Source organism: Leptopilina heterotoma, unplaced genomic scaffold (assembly GCF_015476425.1).
Source record: "Leptopilina heterotoma isolate Lh14 unplaced genomic scaffold, ASM1547642v1 Lhet_228, whole genome shotgun sequence".
In the NCBI taxonomy this organism is placed as follows: Eukaryota; Metazoa; Arthropoda; class Insecta; order Hymenoptera; family Figitidae; genus Leptopilina; species Leptopilina heterotoma.
This window is the reverse complement of record NW_025110946.1, coordinates 607,935-635,002: the sequence shown is the minus strand read 5'-3', so window position 1 is coordinate 635,002 and position 27,068 is coordinate 607,935. Positions and strand designations below refer to the sequence as shown.

The 27,068-nt window shown below is 25.8% G+C and overlaps 2 protein-coding genes across 5 annotated transcripts in view; one reads left to right on the top strand and one right to left on the bottom strand.

Annotated features, from left to right (window-relative positions):
- The window catches only part of LOC122502427, a 30,375-nt gene that overhangs the window by 799 nt on the left and 2,508 nt on the right, over positions 1-27,068 (bottom strand). For 2 of the 3 annotated variants that reach the window (XM_043612472.1, XM_043612471.1), the window contains exons 2-5: positions 1,122-1,377; positions 727-911; positions 589-646; positions 38-509 (exon numbers count right to left, since the gene is read on the bottom strand). In XM_043612472.1, coding sequence (XP_043468407.1) covers positions 38-509; positions 589-646; positions 727-911; positions 1,122-1,131 — 725 coding nt within the window. In that variant the 5' untranslated portion in view covers positions 1,132-1,377. The remainder of the gene's footprint in view (positions 1-37; positions 510-588; positions 647-726; positions 912-1,121; positions 1,378-27,068) is intronic. The other variant, XM_043612473.1, reaches the window with a different exon arrangement.
- The window catches only part of LOC122502424 (unextended protein), a 49,588-nt gene continuing 24,189 nt past the window's right edge, over positions 1,670-27,068 (top strand). Inside the window, exon 1 of one of the 2 annotated variants that reach the window (XM_043612464.1) lies at positions 1,670-2,174. In XM_043612464.1, coding sequence (XP_043468399.1) covers positions 1,720-2,174 — 455 coding nt within the window. In that variant the 5' untranslated portion in view covers positions 1,670-1,719. The remainder of the gene's footprint in view (positions 2,175-27,068) is intronic. The other variant, XM_043612463.1, reaches the window with a different exon arrangement.

Below are 27,068 nucleotides of genomic sequence, written 5' to 3'. Positions count from 1 at the left end.
AATATAGATAGAAACATAAAAAGGAATAGAAACATACGTGATCAATGGTTTGTGATCTTGATATGGCACGTCAGCAGTGACAGTATTAATGGCACCTTGCCTTTTCTGCCACATTAATTTTAGAAGTGACTTTATATTTTTCCCAAATAATTGAATACGTTTGCATTCATTATATCCCATGGTATTTGAAATTACTTTAATAAATGGGTTGGTCAAAGTTTTTTTCGAGCAGAAAAAATGATCGTGACCCAAAATTAGAGCAAAGAAAATTGTATTGAATCGATTAAATTTCTTTTGGTTTGGTTTTTCTCTTATTGCGACAAACATAAAACCATCATAAATTGCCGTATGTACGTCAGCATTTATATTACGTTCACGAAACAATTCCATTATTTCTGTTTCGATTTCACTTTTTGTCATAAAATGTACTTTTTCCTTGAGATTCAACATTTCAAAACTGTACCACGTTTTTTTCATATGGTGCCTACTGATGTCTAGAAAATAGAATACTGATGTCATCTTTTTACCAATAGAATAGAACAAGTATATGATAAATAAGAAAGAAGTAATGATTTTTAATATATTTACCCATTACTTCTAGTAATGAAAGCCGGCTTCTTAGATTCTTATTTGACAATTTGCAATCCTGCATACATGTAAAATAAAAAATAGTATTAAAGTCTTCAAATTCAATAGTAAATTAAAAATAATTTTATTAAAACTTACATCGATTAATTTTGATATTAATTTTGACACATTCAAAACAGACAGCCTTTGCTGATTTTCTATTAAATCGGATCTGATCTTTTTCCATGACGTTTCAGGAAAAAGTGGAACAACACTATTTTCTAATTCTTCAAATTTGAAATGTTTTATGACGTAAATTATTTGCCGCTTTTCATTCAACAATGCTAAAAGAAGAATAAGTATACATATTAATTTCAAATAAACTCATCATTACAAAAGAATTTTAAATTAATATTTTTTGTCATTAAATGCTTTAAAGTAAATATGGTAAATATAAAAGAATAGATATACGTTAAATATAAACCTAACCTATAAACAATGCATTTTAAACCAATTGATGACAGAAAAATGTAATTTTCTTGAAAAAAACGTACCTTCAGGCATAATGATGTACTTTTCCGAATTAAATTACAGCTGGAACATTCGTAAATAGAAGTAGTTTTTAAATTATCTACTTTAATGACATTGACAGACACTATTCATGTTGTGGCGGGGTCGGCGTTGACCGTGTTGACGAATTCACTGCACAATGCCAGCCATGCCAACTGAAAATCACGTGATTTTTTCCAATTCCCGCCAAGTCGCCATTAATGTATTTGTCATGTGCATTGTACAACAAACTCTATTGGTCTTCCAAAAGAAAACGTTTTCGTTATTGGTCGAATATTTTATATTTGTTTCCAATTATATTCAAAAAAGGTTTAAGAAAATTATAACAAAAACGTGATTAAATGGAATTAAATTTGTTTAAATTTAAAAAAGTGAAAGAAATTATTTAAAAATTTATCCAAACTTATAATAAGTTTTATAAGACAATGTTTGAATTGGTTTGAATTTAATGCATACAGATTTATATTTTTTAGAGAATATAAAGTGGTTGATTGCGCATGATCATGTTTCATATGTGTTGGAGGTTATAAATACAGGAGAAAATGTAACGGAGTGAAGTTGTCGCGTTGACTTTGTCGCATTATGGCGCGTCATGTTGATTACTCGAGGTTGCCGGTTGTTGTTTTATTTATTCTTTTATCGGTTCACCTAGCGAATGCTTTCGTGCTTCCTCAGGTTAGCACAAAGTCAAATTCCACAATAAGTAGAATAGATTTATCGAGTATTCGCATTTTACCTGTGAGTGAATCAAATGTGTCCAAGTTTGGTATCCTGGCTGAAGTTAATGGTACGAACCTTCACGCCGATCTCCAACTCATCTGGTCAGTAAATGAAAAGGATTGTGAAGCAAAAAATGAATTACGAAAAGTACAGGCTGCCAGCGATGCTCAGCGTGTTGTTTACGAATTCCAGGATAATCGTATCTTTGAGGTTAATGTGGTTTATTTTTGCACCAAGTATGTTACTTCAGAAAGTGAAATATCAAAGGAATGGATTAACTTGGGAAAAGATTTTTCCGTTCATTTCAAATCTAATGAGTAAGTTAATGGAAAATAATACTTTTTAAGGAAAATAATATGAAAATTGATAGAAACTTGAATCTTTTGCGAGAAAAAGAAATAAAACGCCCCTGCTTATAATCAATGGTTATGAAATACGAAATCTGACTTGCGGAATGTTTAACATGTCTATTTGATTTTTGTGCATTTATCTCCAGGTGTGCATTGTAAGAAATAATTGTCAAGTTAGATAATTTAATAGGATTCTAGGATTTATTTTATACTCTCTGAAGTGCTGAGAACGCGAAACAAAATTCTTTGTATGCCTCACTCGCCTCATTCGCCTCACTGTACTCGCTGATAAAGGCTATGAATGAAATCACTTTCGGTCTAAAAACAAACAAGTTTCTTTGTAGGTATCATTCATAAAGAAGGCAGCTCGATTTGTTTCTTCATTTTTATTCCAGGCACTAATTATATATATATATATATATATTAATATTTTTAATCGTTTTTAAAGAAAATAGAACAACATTTAGGAAACGCGTTTATTTTTTCTCTTTAATCATTTTACGAAATTGTGAGATATTAATTGATTCGTGATAAGAATAGTATTCATTAAACAATATTGCCCAACTTCTGAAGATTGATTGTTTAAAGAAAAATTATTTTAGCAGCAAGCAATTGACAATTTATTTGTTTCTGCCTAATTTTCAGAAAAAATAGAAAAACATAACTGATAAATTCAAATTCCTAGTTTAATTTACACGAAAACGTATAAATAAAGCCAAGGTTATAGCAGTGATTTTATATAAATAAACACTTAACTCCAGAATTTATTTATTTAGCCTAATTTTGTAATTTGAATGTTAGGACAGAAATTTATTTCATCTAATCCAAATTGTTTGAATAGAGATAAGTTGAATGACCCAGTCATATTAATAACTACAATGCAACACATGCTTCGAGTTCATTTCCTAAGCAATTATGAGTCATTAAAGAACAAAATTTTTGTGTTGTGGCTTGTGACTAACAAGAAATTTAATTTAATTTATTTTCTATTGTTATTTATAAAATACTCAACTTGTTTCAAATAACTTGTTTCAAGCAAAGTTATTTCGCCCGCATTTTATGTTAATTGACTTAATTAAGATATATGACATAAAAATAACCATCCTTTTCAAAATAGACAAGTAATTCTATTCAACTCGAATGTTATTCTAAAAATATGTAATAAATTGATTTTGACCGATTGCAATATACTTTGATATTATAAAAATTTTGCAGATAATAGGTTATCGATGTATCCGTAATATTACGCTCAAAAACTGGTTCATACCAGGTCAGTACTAGTAAAATCTCTCCAAAACGAATCAGAACTAGATTCAGTTCTAAACTTATATTTTTATTAAAAATAGCACCTACATTTTTCTTCAATTAACATTTTACGTGTGAACTGTGATAGTTATTCAAAAAAATGGCAAAATATAATTTATAGAAAAATGTATTTCAAACTTTGCTTGTACGTTTAATTTTACGTATATTATACTTGTCTCTTTGAATGAAGCGCTTAAATCAATATTATAATCAATATTATAATCAATATTATAACCCGTTTCATTAAATCCGTAATTATCTATTATAGATGAAAATTACGATAGCGCGAGTATTATATCATTTTAAAACGATAATTCACTATTTCTATACAAAATATATTTTCAATTTAATTTTAGAAAATGACTCAGACACATAGACTTAACCTTTGAGAGTAAAAGATTGGAGTAGACTGGGGAATATTGGCTGCGAGCCATTACTTTTTAGTATAATTTCAAGTCAAATCCTGTTATTTTCAATGTTTAAAAAAAGTAATAATTACGTCATTGTTTTATTTTACAAAAGAAAAAAAAATTTTTATACTAATTTTTTAAGCAAAATAGAGAAATATATTCTCTCTCGCGATATATTAATTATTTAGAACTTTAATAGATTTTTGATTATATTTATTAGTTTCAGGGGAAATATTATTCGATTTGAACAACATTAAAATTCAAATTTGTTCTCATTTTAAAAAATGTCCATGGAAAATTTAAAATAGAAAGCTTGAAAATTATTTTTTTCCAAAATAAATAAATTAATTAATTGAACAAAAATGTTTATTTTAAAGTTGTACGAGCTGTCCAACTTTAGATGAAAAAGAAAATTGAGAAATTTGAAAAAGTCATAACATTTGAATGTTAGAATTTAATCAATAAGTCTGTGGGTTTAAAAGTGTTTTGTTTGTTTGTGTGTGTGTGTGTGTTATCAACCCCAGAGCCTAGGAGTGCGAATGTGATGCCAAGGGGTGGCCTTGTTAACCTTGACCCATTTACATATACATATGTACATTAATTCTTTGAGTTTATAATATTTTTAACATTTCTTGAAGAATTTCTCTCAAGTGAGAGATAGTTTCCCTTCAGGTATAGGATAATCTCAGTTTTAAAAAAGCAAATAATGACATGATCTATGTACAAATTACTAATGAATTTTTTAGTCCATTGTAAACAATATTGTTTTTAAGAATTTTTATTCTAAAAAAATGCGTTTTAAAATAACTAACGACATATTATAGGTTTCGTAAGAGATATGATATAAAATAAAACTAATCTAACTCTTGTTTTGAAATTCGAATCTATCACATTCTTAATTAAGTGACTGAAATATTGTTTAATATTATACTAAATGGTATTTTCTAGAGAAAGAAATAGTAATAAATTAATATTAATAAAATTCCATGTGAAAATTGAAAAACTTTGTTTGCTCTATTTAATTAGCAATTATATAGTAATTTATTTTATTTACAGAGCTCGAACTAGGTCCGTAAATACCGTAAAAGTCCGTTTTTTAAAAAAAAGGTCCGTAAAGTCCGTAATTTGATTGAAAAAGCAATAAAAGTTTGTAAATTTAACAGAACACACTTTTATTAATTTTACTAGTCTTCTGTTACCTTTCACTGTTTATTTTTTGATAAAGCGTCATTTCACAATTAGTGTTCTTGACAAATTCATTGAATATTTATAATAATTATATTTATTATTATTTATGAAAATAAGGTGGCTACAATAACAAGAAACATAAAGAATCATGTGAACAATGGTTGTAATAATGTAAATAATAATACAGGATTGGATTTTAATTAAATAAATAATTTTTTTAATAACAAAACAAAAATGTTTGAAATTATCAGGAAAACAATATTAAAACGTCTAATTCTCATTGGAAGATAATTATTTTTCATTGGAAGTAAATATTTTAATGAAAAAAGCATTCTAATTAACTATAATAATCGTCGTATTCTGTCCATTCTGTCCAGTCTGTCCTGGTCTGTCCAGTCTGTCTACACTTGAAGTTAGACTATTGTGCATGCTTTTGTTTTTTTGATGAGACGCCTTATTTTGGCCTAAATTCTAAAAGTTAGAAAAACCATTTGTTAGAATTTCAAAAGTTAGAATGTTTATTTGTTAGAATTTCCAAAAGTTAGAATGTTTATTTGTTAGAATTTCCAAAAGTTAGAATGTTTATTTGTTAGAATTACCAAAAGTTAGAATGTTTATTTGTTAGAATTATTAAAAGTTAGAATGTTTATTTGTTAGAATTTCTAAAAGTTAGAATATTTATTTGTTAGAATTTCCAAAAGTTAGAATGTTTATTTGTTAGAATTATTAAAAGTTAGAATGTTTATTTGTTAGAATTACCAAAAGTTAGAATGTTTATTTGTTAGAATTATTAAAAGTTAGAATGTTTATTTGTTAGAATTTCTAAAAGTTAGAATGTTTATTTGTTAGAATAGCCAAAAGTTAGAATATTTATTTGTTAGAATTTCTAAAAGTTCGAATGTTTATTTGTTAGAATTACCAAAAGTTAGAATGTTTATTTGTTAGAATTATTAAAAGTTAGAATGTTTATTTGTTAGAATTTCTAAAAGTTAGAATATTTATTTGTTAGAATTATTAAAAGTTAGAATGTTTATTTGTTAGATTGTCCAAAAGTTAGAATGTTTATTTGTTCGAATAGCCAGAAGTTAGAATGTTTATTTGTTAGAATTTCCAAAAGTTAGAATGTTTATTTGTTAGAATAGCCAAAAGTTAGAATATTTATTTGTTAGAATTTCTAAAAGTTCGAATGTTTATTTGTTAGAATTACCAAAAGTTAGAATGTTTATTTGTTAGAATTATTAAAAGTTAGAATGTTTATTTGTTAGAATTTCTTAAAGTTAGAATATTTATTTGTTAGAATTTCCAAAAGTTAGAATGTTTATTTGTTAGAATTATTAAAAGTTAGAATGTTTATTTGTTAGATTGTCCAAAAGTTAGAACGTTTATTTGTTAGATTCCCCAAGTGTTAGAATGTTCATTTGTTAGAATTTTTTTTGAGCAGCGAGTTTCCTTTCTATGTTACTGTTAGGCCTTAACTTCATTTACCATTTGTCCCAACAGTGTACAAGATTCTTCGTACACATGTTAGATGGAGCCAGAAGTAGTATTTACTGTATTTAAAGAAACATATGCTGTAGCAATTTTTTGATCTTGACAGTATATACACAATTTACAAAATATTAGTTTTTAATGAAAAATTCTAATACTATATGAAAAATATAATATTTTCCAGATAATAATTGAATGCTATTATTTAACTTTATATTTTTTGCCTCGTAAAATTTTATGTTTGTGTATAATAAAACTATATTAAAATGCTTTTAATATTATATATGTGACATCATAATGTCAATTTGACACAATTTTTTTGTCAAATATTTTCAGAGTTTTCTAGCGACTAAAAATGGTTAATTTAAACAGAACGAGTGATTTTTGAGCGAACTTTGGGTAAACTTTTTTTTTCTTTAGACAATATTAAATCGCAACAAAAATATCTTCGATGAAAAAAGTTACGCAATTCAAGTTTATATTTGTCCGAATTATAACTTTTACTTGTTAACCAATTAATGCGGGGTTGCCACAAGTCAGGGTAAGACAGGGAAAAGTCAAGAATTTTTAATAAAAGTACTGGAAAAAATTAAATTTTTAGAATTTATTAAAAAATTCGGAATTTTTGGGTCTTTTTTGTTTGCCTCATAAACTATGAAGTTGACAAGAATTCTAATACAAACCCTTCAATTTTTTCTATTTCTAACAATAATTTCTTTTTATGTAACTTCATTCTTGAAGAACTATCAATTATTATTCATTAAATAATTTATAAGTAATAAGTTTACTTAAAAATATCAAAATTAATTAGATTTCAAAAGAGTTGCGTTCACAACTTTATAAATAGATAAACTTCAAAGGTTTCAATTTGAAATTTTAGAAAATATCAATTATTCAATTATTTTCAAAAATTTTCCTCATTTCCATTATTTTTAATATTTACTATTTTAATAAAATTTTCCAAAAGAATTCCATTACTTGAACAAAATTTTAATAAAAATTTAACAGGAACTCAAATACTTACCAAATTTTTATAAATTTCTTCGTATATCAATTCAATTATTTTTATTTTTTTAATGAAGTTTCTCCAAAGAATTCAAATATATTCAGAGAATTGAAAAAATAGTTCTGAGAAATTCATTTATTTCGAAAAATTTAAATAAAATTATTTTAAAAGTTCTATTATTTTGAAAAATTTTGACAAAATTTTTTACAAGATTTAGTTAATTTAAAGTTCTCCTATATACAATTCAATTATCTTAAATATACAATTCTTCTTCAGAATTTAATTATTAATAAAAAAGTTGAATAAACTTCTTCTCTTGAAATCAATTATTTTCATAACTAATAAAATTTTTCTTGAGAATTCAATTATTTAAAAAAAAATTTGATAAAATGCTTTTATAAATTTGAAAAATGAAAATAAAATTGGTCATAGAATACAATTATTTTCGTAAAATACAACATTCTTCCTAGGAATACAAATAAATTTTTATTTACATTGTTCAAAGGTAATTAAAATTTAAAAATTATTATAAAATAATTCCAATAATTAGTCAAATAATTAATTTTCTGAAACTAATTGAATTACTCAAAAGAATTTTTGTATAATTTAAAAAAAACTAATTAAATTTTTGATGAATTTGAATTAAAAATTTTGAACATGATTGTTTTCCCCAAAATGTTGAAAAATAATTCTAAAATATTATTATTTTTGTATGTATTTGAATTTTTGGAAATATGTTATTGAAAACACTGAAAATATTGAAAAAAAGTATCAATTTTCTTAATTTCCCTGACAAAAAATTTTTGTCATGAAATTTTCTAGATTTTACTGACAAAAAATTTGTTTCCCTGACATCTCCCTGACTCTACTGACGTTTATCCGACCGGAAATAATTTGTAGATTTAATGATAGTTTTTTCGATTTGAAAACAAATACAAGGTGATGAAGCAATTCTGACTTCATATTCGTTTTCAGCGGGTAAAAATACTACAAGACATGTAGATCTGATTTAATAAACAGGCCACTTTTATTTTTTTGTGTACCTTTGTTAATGATTTTCAATATTATTAATGCTTCTTTCTTATTTGGATATTATTCGATAATACTCGACTTGTTGTCGCAATATCTTTTTTAAGAAAGGATTAAAAGAAAATTAAGAAAGTTTAAACAATTTTACAAAAGTAGACAAAATTTTATTCAAATCATTATCTATTATTAATAATGAAACAATATAAAAGGATTATAATTATAATTTTAATGAAAAACTTTTTGCACCGTTGTGTAAGGAGTTTTACAAAACGGGCACTTTTTTGTTGGAGTATTTTTATAAATATTCCAGCATCTTTCGCAAATTTTAAAATGTCCGCATGGCATTTTGAAACTTTGATTTCTGAAAAAATTTAATATTTAATTAATAATTAAATTATTCGATACAATTCAATTATTTTTATAAGAAGTCAAATTTATCGCAAGAATTAAATTATTTTTTTATAAATAATAAAATTCTCCTCAGAAATTTAATTAATTTCAATTATAGCTGTGCAAAATAATTCGAACCGAACTGTTCGAATTTTTTCGCCTAGGTCGAATATTCGACATTCGAGTTAGCTTAGTTCTAATGTCGAAAATTCGCCATTCGAACTAGCCCAGTTCGGATATCGAATATTCGACATTCGACATTTCGGCGTCCAAAACCGAATAAAACTCTGTTTGGTTCGAATTTTGCACAGCTCTAATTTCAATGTAATTTTAATAAACTTAAAAAATTAAATATTTGATTACAATTATTAACAGACACAATTTATTTTAAAAAGTTGCATTTGTTGGACGTTATATTCCACTCATTTATTTATGCCATGCGGACATTTTAAAATTTGCGAAAGATGCTGGAATATTTATAAAAATACTCCAACAAAAAAGTGCCCGTTTTGTAAAACTCCTTACACAACGGTGCAAAAAGTTTTTCATTAAAATTATAATTATAATCCTTTTATATTGTTTCATTATTAATAATAGATAATGATTTGAATAAAATTTTGTCTACTTTTGTAAAATTGTTTAAACTTTCTTAATTTTCTTTTAATCCTTTCTTAAAAAAGATATTGCGACAACAAGTCGAGTATTATCGAATAATATCCAAATAAGAAAGAAGCATTAATAATATTGAAAATCATTAACAAAGGTACACAAAAAAATAAAAGTGGCCTGTTTATTAAATCAGATCTACATGTCTTGTAGTATTTTTACCCGCTGAAAACGAATATGAAGTCAGAATTGCTTCATCACCTTGTATTTGTTTTCAAATCGAAAAAACTATCATTAAATCTACAAATTATTTCCGGTCGGATAAACGTCAGTAGAGTCAGGGAGATGTCAGGGAAACAAATTTTTTGTCAGTAAAATCTAGAAAATTTCATGACAAAAATTTTTTGTCAGGGAAATTAAGAAAATTGATACTTTTTTTCAATATTTTCAGTGTTTTCAATAACATATTTCCAAAAATTCAAATACATACAAAAATAATAATATTTTAGAATTATTTTTCAACATTTTGGGGAAAACAATCATGTTCAAAATTTTTAATTCAAATTCATCAAAAATTTAATTAGTTTTTTTTAAATTATACAAAAATTCTTTTGAGTAATTCAATTAGTTTCAGAAAATTAATTATTTGACTAATTATTGGAATTATTTTATAATAATTTTTAAATTTTAATTACCTTTGAACAATGTAAATAAAAATTTATTTGTATTCCTAGGAAGAATGTTGTATTTTACGAAAATAATTGTATTCTATGACCAATTTTATTTTCATTTTTCAAATTTATAAAAGCATTTTATCAAATTTTTTTTTAAATAATTGAATTCTCAAGAAAAATTTTATTAGTTATGAAAATAATTGATTTCAAGAGAAGAAGTTTATTCAACTTTTTTATTAATAATTAAATTCTGAAGAAGAATTGTATATTTAAGATAATTGAATTGTATATAGGAGAACTTTAAATTAACTAAATCTTGTAAAAAATTTTGTCAAAATTTTTCAAAATAATAGAACTTTTAAAATAATTTTATTTAAATTTTTCGAAATAAATGAATTTCTCAGAACTATTTTTTCAATTCTCTGAATATATTTGAATTCTTTGGAGAAACTTCATTAAAAAAATAAAAATAATTGAATTGATATACGAAGAAATTTATAAAAATTTGGTAAGTATTTGAGTTCCTGTTAAATTTTTATTAAAATTTTGTTCAAGTAATGGAATTCTTTTGGAAAATTTTATTAAAATAGTAAATATTAAAAATAATGGAAATGAGGAAAATTTTTGAAAATAATTGAATAATTGATATTTTCTAAAATTTCAAATTGAAACCTTTGAAGTTTATCTATTTATAAAGTTGTGAACGCAACTCTTTTGAAATCTAATTAATTTTGATATTTTTAAGTAAACTTATTACTTATAAATTATTTAATGAATAATAATTGATAGTTCTTCAAGAATGAAGTTACATAAAAAGAAATTATTGTTAGAAATAGAAAAAATTGAAGGGTTTGTATTAGAATTCTTGTCAACTTCATAGTTTATGAGGCAAACAAAAAAGACCCAAAAATTCCGAATTTTTTAATAAATTCTAAAAATTTAATTTTTTCCAGTACTTTTATTAAAAATTCTTGACTTTTCCCTGTCTTACCCTGACTTGTGGCAACCCCGCATTAATTGGTTAACAAGTAAAAGTTATAATTCGGACAAATATAAACTTGAATTGCGTAACTTTTTTCATCGAAGATATTTTTGTTGCGATTTAATATTGTCTAAAGAAAAAAAAAGTTTACCCAAAGTTCGCTCAAAAATCACTCGTTCTGTTTAAATTAACCATTTTTAGTCGCTAGAAAACTCTGAAAATATTTGACAAAAAAATTGTGTCAAATTGACATTATGATGTCACATATATAATATTAAAAGCATTTTAATATAGTTTTATTATACACAAACATAAAATTTTACGAGGCAAAAAATATAAAGTTAAATAATAGCATTCAATTATTATCTGGAAAATATTATATTTTTCATATAGTATTAGAATTTTTCATTAAAAACTAATATTTTGTAAATTGTGTATATACTGTCAAGATCAAAAAATTGCTACAGCATATGTTTCTTTAAATACAGTAAATACTACTTCTGGCTCCATCTAACATGTGTACGAAGAATCTTGTACACTGTTGGGACAAATGGTAAATGAAGTTAAGGCCTAACAGTAACATAGAAAGGAAACTCGCTGCTCAAAAAAAATTCTAACAAATGAACATTCTAACACTTGGGGAATCTAACAAATAAACGTTCTAACTTTTGGACAATCTAACAAATAAACATTCTAACTTTTAATAATTCTAACAAATAAACATTCTAACTTTTGGAAATTCTAACAAATAAATATTCTAACTTTAAGAAATTCTAACAAATAAACATTCTAACTTTTAATAATTCTAACAAATAAACATTCTAACTTTTGGTAATTCTAACAAATAAACATTCGAACTTTTAGAAATTCTAACAAATAAATATTCTAACTTTTGGCTATTCTAACAAATAAACATTCTAACTTTTGGAAATTCTAACAAATAAACATTCTAACTTCTGGCTATTCGAACAAATAAACATTCTAACTTTTGGACAATCTAACAAATAAACATTCTAACTTTTAATAATTCTAACAAATAAATATTCTAACTTTTAGAAATTCTAACAAATAAACATTCTAACTTTTAATAATTCTAACAAATAAACATTCTAACTTTTGGTAATTCTAACAAATAAACATTCGAACTTTTAGAAATTCTAACAAATAAATATTCTAACTTTTGGCTATTCTAACAAATAAACATTCTAACTTTTAGAAATTCTAACAAATAAACATTCTAACTTTTAATAATTCTAACAAATAAACATTCTAACTTTTGGTAATTCTAACAAATAAACATTCTAACTTTTAATAATTCTAACAAATAAACATTCTAACTTTTGGAAATTCTAACAAATAAATATTCTAACTTTTAGAAATTCTAACAAATAAACATTCTAACTTTTAATAATTCTAACAAATAAACATTCTAACTTTTGGTAATTCTAACAAATAAACATTCTAACTTTTGGAAATTCTAACAAATAAACATTCTAACTTTTGGAAATTCTAACAAATAAACATTCTAACTTTTGAAATTCTAACAAATGGTTTTTCTAACTTTTAGAATTTAGGCCAAAATAAGGCGTCTCTTTTTGATATATTCTGATAGATAATATTATACGTCATTATTTTTTCACTAATTTTTTAATTTAATAATATTATTTTTATTTCTCAAATAATTCAAAAATATTTTTATTAATTTAAAAAAATTATTAATGTTATTATATTATTCATTATTTCCTTTGTTTCTAAAAAATAAATCTTGCAAAATATTTTCTTTTTTTTATATGAAAAACTTATAATTACTTGACAAAATTTTGACTTCTTCCCTAACCCTAAAGAAAATTCTGATACACTCTAAAAATGATTAGACACTCAAAAAATGTTCTATTACATTTATTTACCAATTTCTGAAATTATTTAAAAAACACATCAATAACTTCTTTTCTAAATAAATTTTAATCATTATTATTTTCTCACAGGAATAAATTATTTTTAATAATTTTTGAAAAAAGTTCTTTGAGAATTTTAAAATCCATTTGTTTACAAATCAATTTTACGAAATTTAAATTATTCAGAAATTCTTCAATTAAATACGAATTAAAAAATAAACACTTCAAATAATTTCAGGATAAAATTCAATTAAACTTTTTTAATATAATTAATTCTACAGAATTGTTAGTTATAAGTATGAAAAATGCAAATTTTTAAAGAATTTGATTTGAAACCATTTTAAAATTTAATTATTTCTTAAAATTCATGCTATAATGCTTTTAATAATCAATTATTATGTAAAACTTTAACTGAAATTCATTTTGAAATAAATTTTTATTAGATAATTCAATAATTTAAATGCAAAAATAAATAATTTATTTAATATTTAAAATTTCTTAAAATTTAAGTCTCATAAAGAATTTTATCAAAACATTTTTAAATCATTGATTTCTTTTAACGATTTTTCATAAAATTTTTAAGAACAATTACATTTTTCGATGAATTTGATTAAAATTGTATTAAAAATAATTTAAACTCTGCCATGAGTTTTATTTATGAAAATAATTGAATTCCTAAAAGAAATTTTATTATTTATAAAAATAATTAAATTATTGCGAAGAAATTTATAAAAATATTATAAATAATAGATTTCTTATTAAATTTTTTAAAAATAATTGATATTTTGACGAGAATATTAAAAAATTCTTGAACATAATTGAATTTCTGCGAAAAATTTTATTACTTTTGAAAATAATTGCATTTATGCAATTAGTTATAAATTTTCAAAAATTTAATTTATTATTGGGAGGCTTAAAAATGAATTTATGCAGTTGAAAAGATCATTTTTTTCTACAGAGAAAAAACTTGAGTGGTAAAAGCATCCACATATGTGCAGTTAAAAAAATATAGTTAAAACTACCATATTCAGCAGCATTTTAACTAAACTTCCATAGTTAGTGGAACTAAAATTGAATCGTTGGTTTTATGTAGTTAAAATTACTACTACACATTATGATTGTGAATAACTCAACAATAGTGCAGTAGTTAAAAGTACTGTTAAAGATAGTTATTTTCGGAATTTCTGTAGTAGAAATATCCATTTCTTGCTATTTGCAAAATAAATTAAAATTTACTGTTCCAAAGAGTAAAAACAACCGCTGGAATTTGTTATTTTTGTGTTTAATGTAGTTAAAAGAACCAATTCTTACTAGCTTTTAATAATTTATCTCTATGGTGGTAAGAAACATTTATTTTTATAACTAAAAAATTCATAAAAGTAACAATTTTTATGTTATTTTTACTATATGAAAATAGTAAGTTTAATTTTTTTATAACTAGTAAAAAGTGGATAATTTTACTACAGAAATTCTGAAAATAACTATTTTCAACAGTACTTTGAACTACTGCACTATCGTTGAGTCATTTAAAATCATATGCTGGCTACATTTCAACTAAGTCCTTGAGCTTAAAAAATTAGTTACTGCAACTAAACGCAGGGTGGCCGCTGGACCGGGAAACCGGGAAAACCGGGAAATGACAGTGAATTTTTTTGGACAGGGAAAAACCGGGAAATGACAGTGAATTTTGATCTTGACCGGGATTTTGGAATTTTTTTTTTAAAAACACACATTACTTTGTGAGAAAAAATAGAAATATTTATTTTAAGACTTAGGTATTAACTATATTTCATTAAAAAAGATTGAATGATCTTCTATAAAATCTATATATATTTTGTCAGAGAATTTTATAAAAAGTACTATAAAAATATTCAATTTATAGAATTTATAAGAAAATTATGAATTTTGTTGTCCAACATAACAGACTTAGAAAAAGAAAATATTAAATTTAATTTTAAATTCTTTCTATTTCTAACAATAATTAAACAAAATATAATTTTAATTAAATTTGTCAAAAAAATTTCAAAGAGAAAAAATTTCACATTCTATAAAATAATGAAAAATAAATCAATTTAAAAATTTTTTTGCAATTATTATTATAACAAAACAAATAAGAATTATTAAAAATTTGAACTAATTAGAACAAAAGTGATACGAAATTTATAAAAATGAATTTTTGAATAATAAATAAAGTAAATAAAAATAAATAAAATTTCTTTTCTTAGAAAATAAATTTTAAAAAACCGTATTTTTCATTAATATCAATTAGTTTTTTTACAATTATTCATAAGCAAATTTTTCGATTTTTTAGAATGTTAAATTAATATTACTAATATTATTATAGATTGAATTTTAAAAAATTTCAAATTGAAGTTTTAGAAAAGTTGAATTTTAAAAGATTTTAATTAAAAATTCTGAATAATTTAGTCTTTAAAAATATTTTTATTCACATTTTTTCAAATTAGTTATGTTTTTAAATATGTAATATTTAATTGAAAAATTTTCAAATTATTCAAAATTTCATGAAATTGTCTTGTAAACAAGTGGATTTTAGAAATATTTTAGTTATTTCTAGAATATAATTGAATTGAAATTTTGAAAATAATTTTTAATAAGTTGCAGTAGCAATTCTTAAAAATTATTCAAATTTAAAGGATTTGAAATTTGAATTTTTTTTTGAAATTTGAGTACCTACTATATGAAAAAATAATGGATAATAATTAAATATTTATTTCAAAAAATCTATTTAAGTTAAAAATTATTTTTAGAGTAAACTAAAATATTTTTAGGGTTTGGGAAAAAGTCAAAGTTTTGTCTAAAAATCAGGAAATTCTTTTAATCTTTCATTGAATAATTTATTTTCAGAGTTATTATTTATGACCGGGAAAAATAATTTATGACCGGGAATGGACCGGGAAATGACCGTGAATTTTTTTTTACAAAAAAAGTGGCCACCCTGTAAACGGAGTAGTTATTATGACTGAATCTAAGAAGAATGTCCTCAAGTACAATGCCAGTCATCGTAGCGTGCGAGCGTGGTTAGGTGGTTAGGTTATCGGTTTGCGAATGTTAGGGTCGTGCGTTCAATCCCCGGCGTTTGGGGATTTTTCTCTGTTAAGGCCAACGCAGAATAGATCTGTAACCGGAACCGCAATCGTAACCGTAAGCGTAAGAATGAGTTAGAGAAGAATAAACAATAATATACCTATCCTTCTTTAACTCATTCTTACGGTTACGCTTACGATTGCGGTTCCGGTTACAAATCTATTCTGCGTTGGCCTTAAGGTGTATAAGAATTTAATATATAAATTATATATGAACAAAAATAGGTAAGAGAAAATATAAAAAATGGACCTCAATAATATTAAAAAACAAATAAATAATTTCATTTTACTACTTTAAATAGTTAATTTAACTATTTTTTACAGTTGTTACAACTACAATTTGTTACGGGCGCCTATAGGAACTATGAAAATTTAGTTACTGCAACTAAATGAAGCAGTTAGTATGACTAACACACTGAAAAAAAAGTTCATTGAATCAAGTAAATGCATTTTCTTGACCTGATTTATTTGAAACAAACCCATATTTTCTTATTGGAAGAAATTTATTTTCTTGTGTCAAGTAATTTTGAGCATTGATCAAAGTTATTGAAATAAGAAAAGGATATACTTCCGATTAGAGGTGAAAAAGTTAAACCAATCGGCCTTTTTCAAGGCCACAATCATTATCATGATCATTATTATCACCATATTTATATTAGGCACATAAAATCGCATAAGTACTCATATTATAAAGACAATATCTTTCTGATTAGTTGTTATGGTATTTTATGGTTTTTTACCTTTTTCTTGCAAGATAACAACAAAAAATGTGTATTTTGGTCAGATCTAAAACTTTTGTTAACAACATTTTGCAAAATTTTGCGTTTTTTTGCTAATTATACGCAAAAAACACAATTTTATGGTGTTTTCTATGGTTTTTACCATAAAATTTTAATTTGCGCCAATTTTTACTATGATTTTCGTAATCAGGGCACAAAATTACGTAAAGAATCCTTATTTTGTTACAATTGTATGTCTTTCTAAGTGAAAGTTCATTTTAACCATAGTTTTTATAGTATTTATGGTTTTTTTCATTTTTCTCGCAAAATAACAGATTTTAGCAAATAATGATAAGAACAAAAAATGTGTATTTTGGTCAGATCTAAAACTTTTGTAAAGAACATTTTGCAAAATTTTGCGTTTTTTGCTAATTATACGCTAAAAACACAAGTTTATGGTGTTTTTTATGGTTTTTACCATAAAATTCTAATTTGCTCCAATTTTCACTATGATATTCGTAATCAGGGCACAAAATTACGTAAGTATATTAAGTTGTAGAATAATCGGAGGTAACCGCTAATCGGAAGTACACCCTAAGAAAATATGGGTTTGACATAAGTAAATATCTTACTGTTTCAAACGAACTGTTTTACATGTGCCAAGTCTCGAAAAAGTATTGAATCAAGAATATCATGTTCTCACGTCAAGTAATTTACCTTGAGTCATTTGGTATCTTGAGTCAAATCATTTTTTTATTTCCTTTAAAGCAACTATTTATTTCATCCAACACCCATAGTCTTGAGCCAAGAAAATGGGAAGATTAATACAAGTTAATAATTGTTTCAACTCAATTAAAAATTATTTTGTTTCAAAGAAATATATTAATTAATCTAAGCATTTCTTTTACTTGAAGCATTTCTATATTTTCATGTTTCAAAATCATTAATTTCTTGCGAGAATGTTATATTTTCTGGAATGAAATATTTTATTTATTCAATTCAATTAAGTGTAAGATCTTGAAATAAATAATTTTTTTGATTCCTTTAAAACAAGATTTTACTTAATCTAACACCCATAGTCTTGAGCTAAGAAAATGGGAAGATTAATACAAGTTAATAATTGTTTCAACTCAATTAAAAATTATTTTGTTTCAAAGAAATATATTAATTAATCTAAGCATTTCTTTTACTTGAAGCATTTCTATATTCTCATGTTTCAAAAACATTAATTTCTTGCGAGAATGTTATATTTTCTGGAATGAAATATTTTATTTATTCAATTCAATTAAGTGTAAGATCTTGAATTAAATCATTCTTTTGTTTCCTTTAAAAAAGTTTTTACTTAATTCAACGCTCATATAATCCTGATTCAAGAAAATACGAAGGTTAATATAAGTAAATATTTGTTTCAAGTTGATTAAAAATTATATTCAATTAATCCCATATTTATTTGAAGAAAGAAATTCATTTTCTTGTGTCAAGTAAATATTAGCATTGAACAGAATTCTTGAATTAACAATTTAGTATTTGGCAGAACTCAATATGTAATTATTTCAACCAAATATTTTACTTTTCCGAAGTACCAAAAAGTATTGAATCTAGAATATCATGTTCTTAAGCGAAATAATAAAGTATTGTCTGGAGAATTCATGTTTCTTGAATCGAATCATTTTATTTATTTGCTTTGAAACTTTTTTTTACTTAACACAATGCCGGTATTCTTGATCCAAGAAAATATTTTTCTTCAAATGTATATGCAACTTAAATATCAGTTTTTGAAAACTGTCCATTGAGGCTAGGATGGCATAGTGGTAGCGTGACGGCTTCTGGTGCGTGCAACCCGAGTTCAATTCCTCCGACCGTGGAAAATTTTCTTTCAAGGTATATTTGTTGTATTTGTGTTAAGTAATAATTAAATGTAAATATATATGTAAAATAACAATTATTTAATTATTTAAATAAAAAATATAAATGTTAATTAATTAAATAATAAAAATGTTTGACCTAAGTATTAGAAAAGATGGGATGGGGGTAATTTAAGTAAATAATTTACTTGTATTGAGAAAGTATTTTTTTCATTGAAATCTATAAATTTTCTCAAATCAAGAAAATATTTTCTCAGACAGAGAACATACTTTCTTGATTTGATACATAAATGATTTTGAATTAATATATTCTGCATTTCTTACATGCTACTTAATTTCTTGATCGAATTCCAAATATTTTCTTGGATCAAGAATATCTGTTCCTCTCACAAAATAAATGTTTTCTTCATTTAAATCTTGAATTACTTGAACGAACGTTACAAAAAATTGAATGAATCGAATAAAATAATTCAATTAACTATATATATTCTTAGAACAAGAAAATATTTTATTCATTTAATACATTTCATACTTCGTATAAGAAGACTAACTTCTTGTTCGAATTCCATATTTTCTTGGATCAAGAATATATGTTCTTCTCCCAAATATCCTATGTCAAGAAAATCGTTTTCTTGAATCAATACTTTAATAGTCTTGGCCGTATTCAATCCCACGATTTGCTTCAACCAAGAAAAATTTTCTTGGTTCAATACTTTTTTTTTCAGTGCAGCAAATAGTTAAGATAACTGTTTTAGTAGTTAAATTTACTGTAAAAATGGTATTTATTACTACATTTTACAGTTAGACTAACTATTCTGTCATAGTTCATTTTACTAAATAATGTTACGGGCGCCTATAGGAACTACAGGAAATATAGTAAAAAAGTAGTCAAATTTACCATATTTTTTTTGTGTGCACAAATACTTCATTTGGCGGGCGTGACAGTTGCTACTTATTTATATTACTTAATAAAACAATTTTAAATACAAATTTCATAAAATTCAATTATTTCTTTAATTTTTAAATAAAAAATTATTCCAAAATAATTCATAAAAAAAAATTTTTCTCTCGACAGTTTTTCAATAATTAAATTATTTAAAAAAAATCAATTTTAAATCTGTAAAGTCTAATTATTGTTAAAAACAGGAAAAGTTTGAAATAAATAAAATCTTTTCAACGCTGAAGAATAACATTCAGAATTTTCTTATGAATTCTTGAAATTGAATATTATTCCATCACCTTTGACAAAATTCTCTGCCTTTTTTCTGATTTTCCTGAATAAATTTAGAAAAATAGTGATTTTGTGTAGAATTCTTCTGAATAATGGAATTTTTTAATGTTAATGACATGAAAATAATATTATTTAATTTTGACTAGAAAACTATTAGAAACAAAATAACAAATAAGTAATTAATTGTAATTAAATGTAATTTATTTTTGATAATTAATAAGTTAAAAATACTGTAATAAACATATCTTCCATATTCTCTCTCCGTGTACACACCTCAGGAATATTTACCACCAAAAACTTTGATGAATTAAAGCGGTTTTTTTAAACAAATATTAATATTCTCAAAATGGGCCTGTGGGTCAAACCGGCCATAGGATATTTTCATTGTATCAGAGTTTCAAGAAAATTATTATTAACTAGCACAAATAACGCGCGCTAAAGCGCGCGTGAAGTTTCTTATTTCACTTTTAACATATATAACAATAATGTAATTTTTACATTACATGTCACATGAGAATAAGACTTAAATTTTTATTCCGTTAAGCATGTTATATTTTAAGGTTGACTATTGTTCATAGAAAAGCGTGATTGCCAATGAGACGATAATATGCGGTAATTAATTTATTAACAAGTGTCAGTCACTCATTTTTTAAAATTACTACTCTCTAAATCTGAATAAGTGAAATTTCACTTATTTTAAGTGAATATTCACTTATTCCATGTTTCAAAACTCTTCCACGTAGAATAAGTGAATATTCACACATGAAATAAGTGAATTATATTCACTTATAAAAAAAGTGAATTATATTCACTTAGGGACCATCCATAAACCACGTAGCTCCGATTTTTGAACTTTTCGACCCCTCCCCTCCCCCACGTAGCTTAACGTAGCATATTACCGAACCCCCTCCCCCCTACCTAATGGAACGTAGCTTTTTTCTTTTTTTATGAATATTAAAATCTCTTTTCTAAAAATAATCAATAAAATCGTATTGAAACATAGTAAACAATATTAAATGTTTTTAAATCACAGTTTATTTTTTTTTTTTTGACAAGTAAGAGTTTGATACAAGACTAATTCTTAATTTTAATCAATATTTATATATATATATATATATATGTATATTTTTTCATCACTATATATTTTTATCAATATATGTGGACGTCCACATGAAAAGGGCCTATATTTTCGGTTCTAGTTTTCGAGATAATCACAATTTAGTAATTTTGGAGCAAAATCTTAATTTTTAAAAATTTTTTATTATCAATCTACATGTTTTGACAAGTCGAATCATGCGGTTTTCATTAATTTATCGATAATTTAACTGTTTGATTTCATTGGTTCTTTAGAAAATTGAAAAGGGCCCATTTTGGCGGTCATTTGCAAAAGTAATCCGTATTTTAAAAATAGAGGTGAGGAAAAAATTTAAAACCTCTTGATTTTTCATCTTTAAGGTGTCCTGGACTGTAAACAATTCTTATCTGAATAACTTCCTAGAAGAACCAGAGATATTGATGTTAGAGTCTTTTTTTCGTAATTGTCGAAATGAAAATTTGAATATTACGTTAATTTTTTCATAATAGAAACTGTCAAAAATTTTTAAATAAGTTTAATATCTATCCTTTTTCTTTAAATGACACAATAAAATTGTACCTAATAATTAATCTTGTTAAAAAATGGTTCTTTAATAGAAAAACTGTCCTTTTTAGAAAAAAAAAGTTTTTCGTATTTTCAAAATTAAGAGGGGGGGATGGTTTTAAAAATTTTAAACCTGTTGGTTTTTTATCTTCAAGGTAACCGTTTTTCTCGAAATGAGGTTTTTGGCGTTCTAAACTTTTAAATTCGTAACTCAGCGAATTTTTAACCAAAAAAGTTCTAAGACCACTCAAAATTTTCCAAATTTTGCCAGGAATACGCCCATATAGATAACTCCAATAGTGTTAAAATGGGCCCTTTTCATGTGGACGTCCACATATATTTCTCGAATTGACTTTCGAGCTGCCCGCGTAATTTCAAAAAAATGTATGTCAAATAAAAATACAAAGCTACGTTGCTCAGACCCTCCCTCCCCCCATGTGGTCTAACGTAGCACATTACCGAACCCCCTCCCCCCCAAAACAGGCTACGTGAATTAATAAGTGAATTATATTCACTTATGAATAAGTGAATTACATTCACTTATGAATAAGTGAATATTCATTATGAGATAAGTGAATACTCTGACATTAAGAAGTGAATGTAAATAAATAATCAGGATCAATATTATATAAAAAAAATATTTATTTACTATCAACTATTTAACACTCTCTTCTCTTCTCATTATCAGTCTGAAACTTATAAACATATCAATTTTTCAACTTTTTTAAGCTAAATTCCCAAACGGTCACCCATCTTAATATTAACCGCAAGCAATGTCGCTTAACTTTGATGATCAACGAGAAACACTACAATGCCACTTAATAAGTTGCCTTATACTCATAGAAAATTATTGGGTGATACTTATAAACAGTTAGTTTATTGTGTTCTACTTTAACGTTTTGTTTAAGATTTCTCTTATTATATATGTATATAAATACTTAGTAAATAAAAAGTTAGTTATTAGATTACTGTTAATATAGTATTTAACTGAATATTTTTTAAAAATTTTATTAAATTTTAAATGACAATTTTTATAATTAAATAAAATAAAAAATTTCTAATATATTAACTGAAATGATAAAAACATTGTTTTTAAACATTTAAATGTAGGTATAAATAATAAATTGTAATATAATGCGCAGATCCCAATGGGAAGTAAACGATTGGTTCAATAATGGGCCATGCTTGGCGAACTCCGTTCCATTATTGGAACATTAATGGCAACCATCATTGGACCACCAATGGTTTAAACTTGGGATGATCACGCTACTGCCAATGATCGGTAGCCAAGCATTGGGCCATTATTAGTTGCCAAGGAATTGCCAAGGATTCAAAATCGATTTTTAAAAGCTTGATTTTTTATTGGCAGCCAACAAAAAACCAAGGTTTTGAAAATTGATTTTTTTTAATTATTAATTAAAATATATTTTTCAAAAATTTATTTTAAAAAAATATGTTTTTCAAAAATATATATTTTTTTAAATTAATAGAACATATTAATTTAATTTGTCACCTCTGGTAAAACAAAGGTGAAAGACTGATAAATTCCCTCACCTTATATCTTACAGTGGAGGGATAACTGTGAATGTCTTTGCGAGAGAGGAGCAGGTACTTATATAGAGCCAGTGAAACAGGTCACAAGCGAGAAGAAATCACTAGCATGCACTCTGGCGGCGCTTGTCGGAACTGTTTTCTGGCACGCATGCATATCCTGACGTTATCGACACAGCGCTTGGCAACCAACGTTGCGCCACTTCCGACACGCGCCGCCAGAGTGCATGCTAGTGATTTCTTCTCGCTTGTGACCTGTTTCACTGGCTCTATAAGTACCTGCTCCTCTCTCGCAAAGACATTCACAGTTATCCCTCCACTGTAAGATATAAGGTGAGGGAATTTATCAGTCTTTCACCTTTGTTTTACCAGAGGTGACAAATTAAATTAATATGTTCTATTAATTTAAAAAAATATATATTTTTGAAAAACATATTTTTTTAAAATAAATTTTTGAAAAATATATTTTAATTAATAATTAAAAAAAATCAATTTTCAAAACCTTGGTTTTTTGTTGGCTGCCAATAAAAAATCAAGCTTTTGAAAATCGATTTTGTTTCCTTGGCAATTCCTTGGCAACTAATATTGGCCCGATGCTTGGCTACCGATCATTGGCAGTAGCGTGATCATCCCAAGTTTAAACCATTGGTGGTCCAATGATGGTTGCCAATTGTTTTGCCAAGAAAAAATCATTGGGTACCAAGCATGGCCCATTATTGAACCAATCGTTAACATTGGCAACTTCCCGTTGGGATGAATTTCCTTTTAACTAAATATTTCACTTATACATAAGTGCGGATTTCACTTATTGATAAGTGAAAACAAGTTCACACATAAAAAAGTGAATATTTCACTTATGTATAAGTAGATTCTACTTATAATAAGTGAGAAAAAGGTTCACACATGAAAAAAGTGAAAATTTCACTTCCCAGGAGGAAAAGTCGGACGAATGTCGGATTATACAACCGCCTGGGATCCGCGCCCGTACGGACCGCCAGCACCGATGGTCTGTACCGATTCGGATCCTAAAATGCAACCGGCGCAGAACAGATTAGGCTCCGACTTTTGGATCCGCCTTTCTACTTTCGTCAGTACTGGCGCGGTACTGGATTTGTTCCGCCTGCAGATTTCATTCTTCTACGCGCGTCGGAAGAATGACGGATGTTAGGTCTGTACTGGCTCGGTGCTGGGGCGGATCCGACTGCGGATCTCGTCATTTATTGTTATAGTTTACATTATCAGTATAATCATAAATTTATTTTATTATTATAATTAATTATTACAATAACTAATTGCATTTATTATAATATATATTAGTTAACCAATAAATAAATTAATAGTATTCATGCAAAGGAAGAATATAAGAAACTTAATTTTTTCATTATAAATATATATAAAAATCCAACTTTATTAATGTGCAATTAAATAAATAATTTTTAATAAATAATATATTAATTTGAAAGAAGTAAAATATATTTAACTTGAAAGAAAATGTGATCAATATATTATAATGCCTACAATAAATACCTAACATATTAAATACAATATATAAAAAAGAGATTATTATTAATTAATTAATAATCTCTTTTTAATTTAAACAATATATTAAGTAATTATTTATTGACACTTTTCTGCAAATTAAATAATTAAAAAAATGTGTTGTGCATTCAAATTTTATTCAATTTAATACTATAACTTATATGTTATAAATTGTTTTGCAGTGAAGTTATGTTCATATTATTCGATATATTATGTAATAAAATATTAAAAAACATAATAATAAAAATATAACATTTTTTTTTAAACGAAATATTGAAATATTCATAAATACACATTCAGTAAAGTATTGAAAATATACCGGTATTACATCAGTTCGTATTTCCAAATTGCCTATTGCCGCGTAGTAATTTTACAATTTTTATTTCAGCTAGTGAGACTTGAAAGCATTTAAGGTTTGAGAGTTCCATGCGAGCGTAGCATAGTGGTTAGCGTGCGAGATTTCGGTGCGTAAATATTCGGTTAGGCGTAGGTTCGTACCCCCAAGCGTTAGGATTTTTCAAATGTGTATGTAATAAAAAATTGCGTTCAAGTGTATAAAGAAATAAAAAAATGTGTAAAGTGAACTGTCAATGAATTGTCATCCGTATTTATCTTTTGCAATTAATTATTATTTTTTATTGATATTTGTTGAAATTATCATTTTGATCCGAGCCGGTTGTCAGGCGGTAGAATGCCAGCATTGCCAGCGCACATCTGGCTAGGAAATGAAAGATCCGCAGTCGGTACAGTGCCGGGTCCCAGCCGGTTGAATTATACACGGAACGGCTCTTCGCGGCCGGTTACCGGGCGGTAGAATGCCAGTTCCGAGACGGATGGCCAGCCAGCTCCTGGCCAAGTCATCTTTTGGTAGAATACCAGTTCTCGGGCGGTAGGCAGGCGGTTCCCAGCCAGTACCACTACTCCGGCGTCGGTACAGGCGAGGATCCGCGCCGGTTGGAAATTTCCCACTGGGTTATTCAGATTTAGAGAGTAGCGCAGTCGACGGCCGCAAGCGGCCGTCTCCTTTGCCGTTCTCTGCCATTTCTCAATTCAGTTCCCTGCCTAATTTTTAATTAATTACAATTTTTCTTTTTTCTTTGTGAATTTGATATACAATTAAACTTACACAAACATATAAGCGTAAGGCATATGAAACTGGCGAACGCTAAGCATTAAATACTCTCTAAATCTGAATATGTGAAATTTCACTTATTGTACGTTATAAGTCGTCCTCTCGATCAATAAGTGCATATACACTTATAAATAAGTGAATTTTTCACTTATTCTGAGTGAAATTTCACTTATCATAAGTGTATATGCACTTATTGATCGAGAAGACGACTTATAACGTACAAATATGTGAATTTTCACATATTCAGATTTAGAGAGTAGGGAATTATCTTTAACTGTTCTACGCCATTTCTAAATTTAGTTTGCTACCTAATTTTGAATTAATTCTAATAACTTTAATTTCATTACATTTAAATATAAGATTTAAACTCCTGCCCTATTATAATTATATTCTTTGTTACTATTATTAATAATTATTTATTATTTTCAATAATATTGATTTCAATTTATTTATTCTAATTTCTTTTTTAATAAACATAAATTGATAAATATATACCATTTGTCTAGTTTTAATTATCTGATGCTGAATTAGAATGTATGTTCATTGTTATTAATAATATTAAAAAAAGTTTTTTGTTTATTTAATTTTCTTAATTACTTTTAATTAAAAAATGAATAAAAATAAATATTTATTTTTTATCAATTTCAAAAAAGGCTATTAACATTTTAAAAGTTAGCGCCAACAATTGGACAACCGCAGCTCCATCTGCAACATGCACTTTGCTTATGAGTATTCCTTTCTCCAATGCTTTTTTCCTAATCGCGCTGCGAGTTCTCTTCGATATTTTCGATATTCGATCTTGCCCATGCCTTCATGCTTTTTGTTTGGTAGGATAGGAACATAAGAAAAATTGTCCTGAAAATCATGAATTCCTTAAAGTGTTTTTAAGGGCATCCGGGAAAAATCGAGCCCAAAAAGTGTTTTCCCGCGTGTCGTCTCACTCCTAATTAATTAGAGATATTTAGTTCGGATTTATCATGATAATTAGGGGAATTCATGATGATAAAGAATATTCTCGAATATTGCAAGTAATTTTTGAAATAAATATTGAAAAACGAAATTACAAAAGTTGGATTTTTGGCGAAAGTGAGAGACAATATGGCGGCGA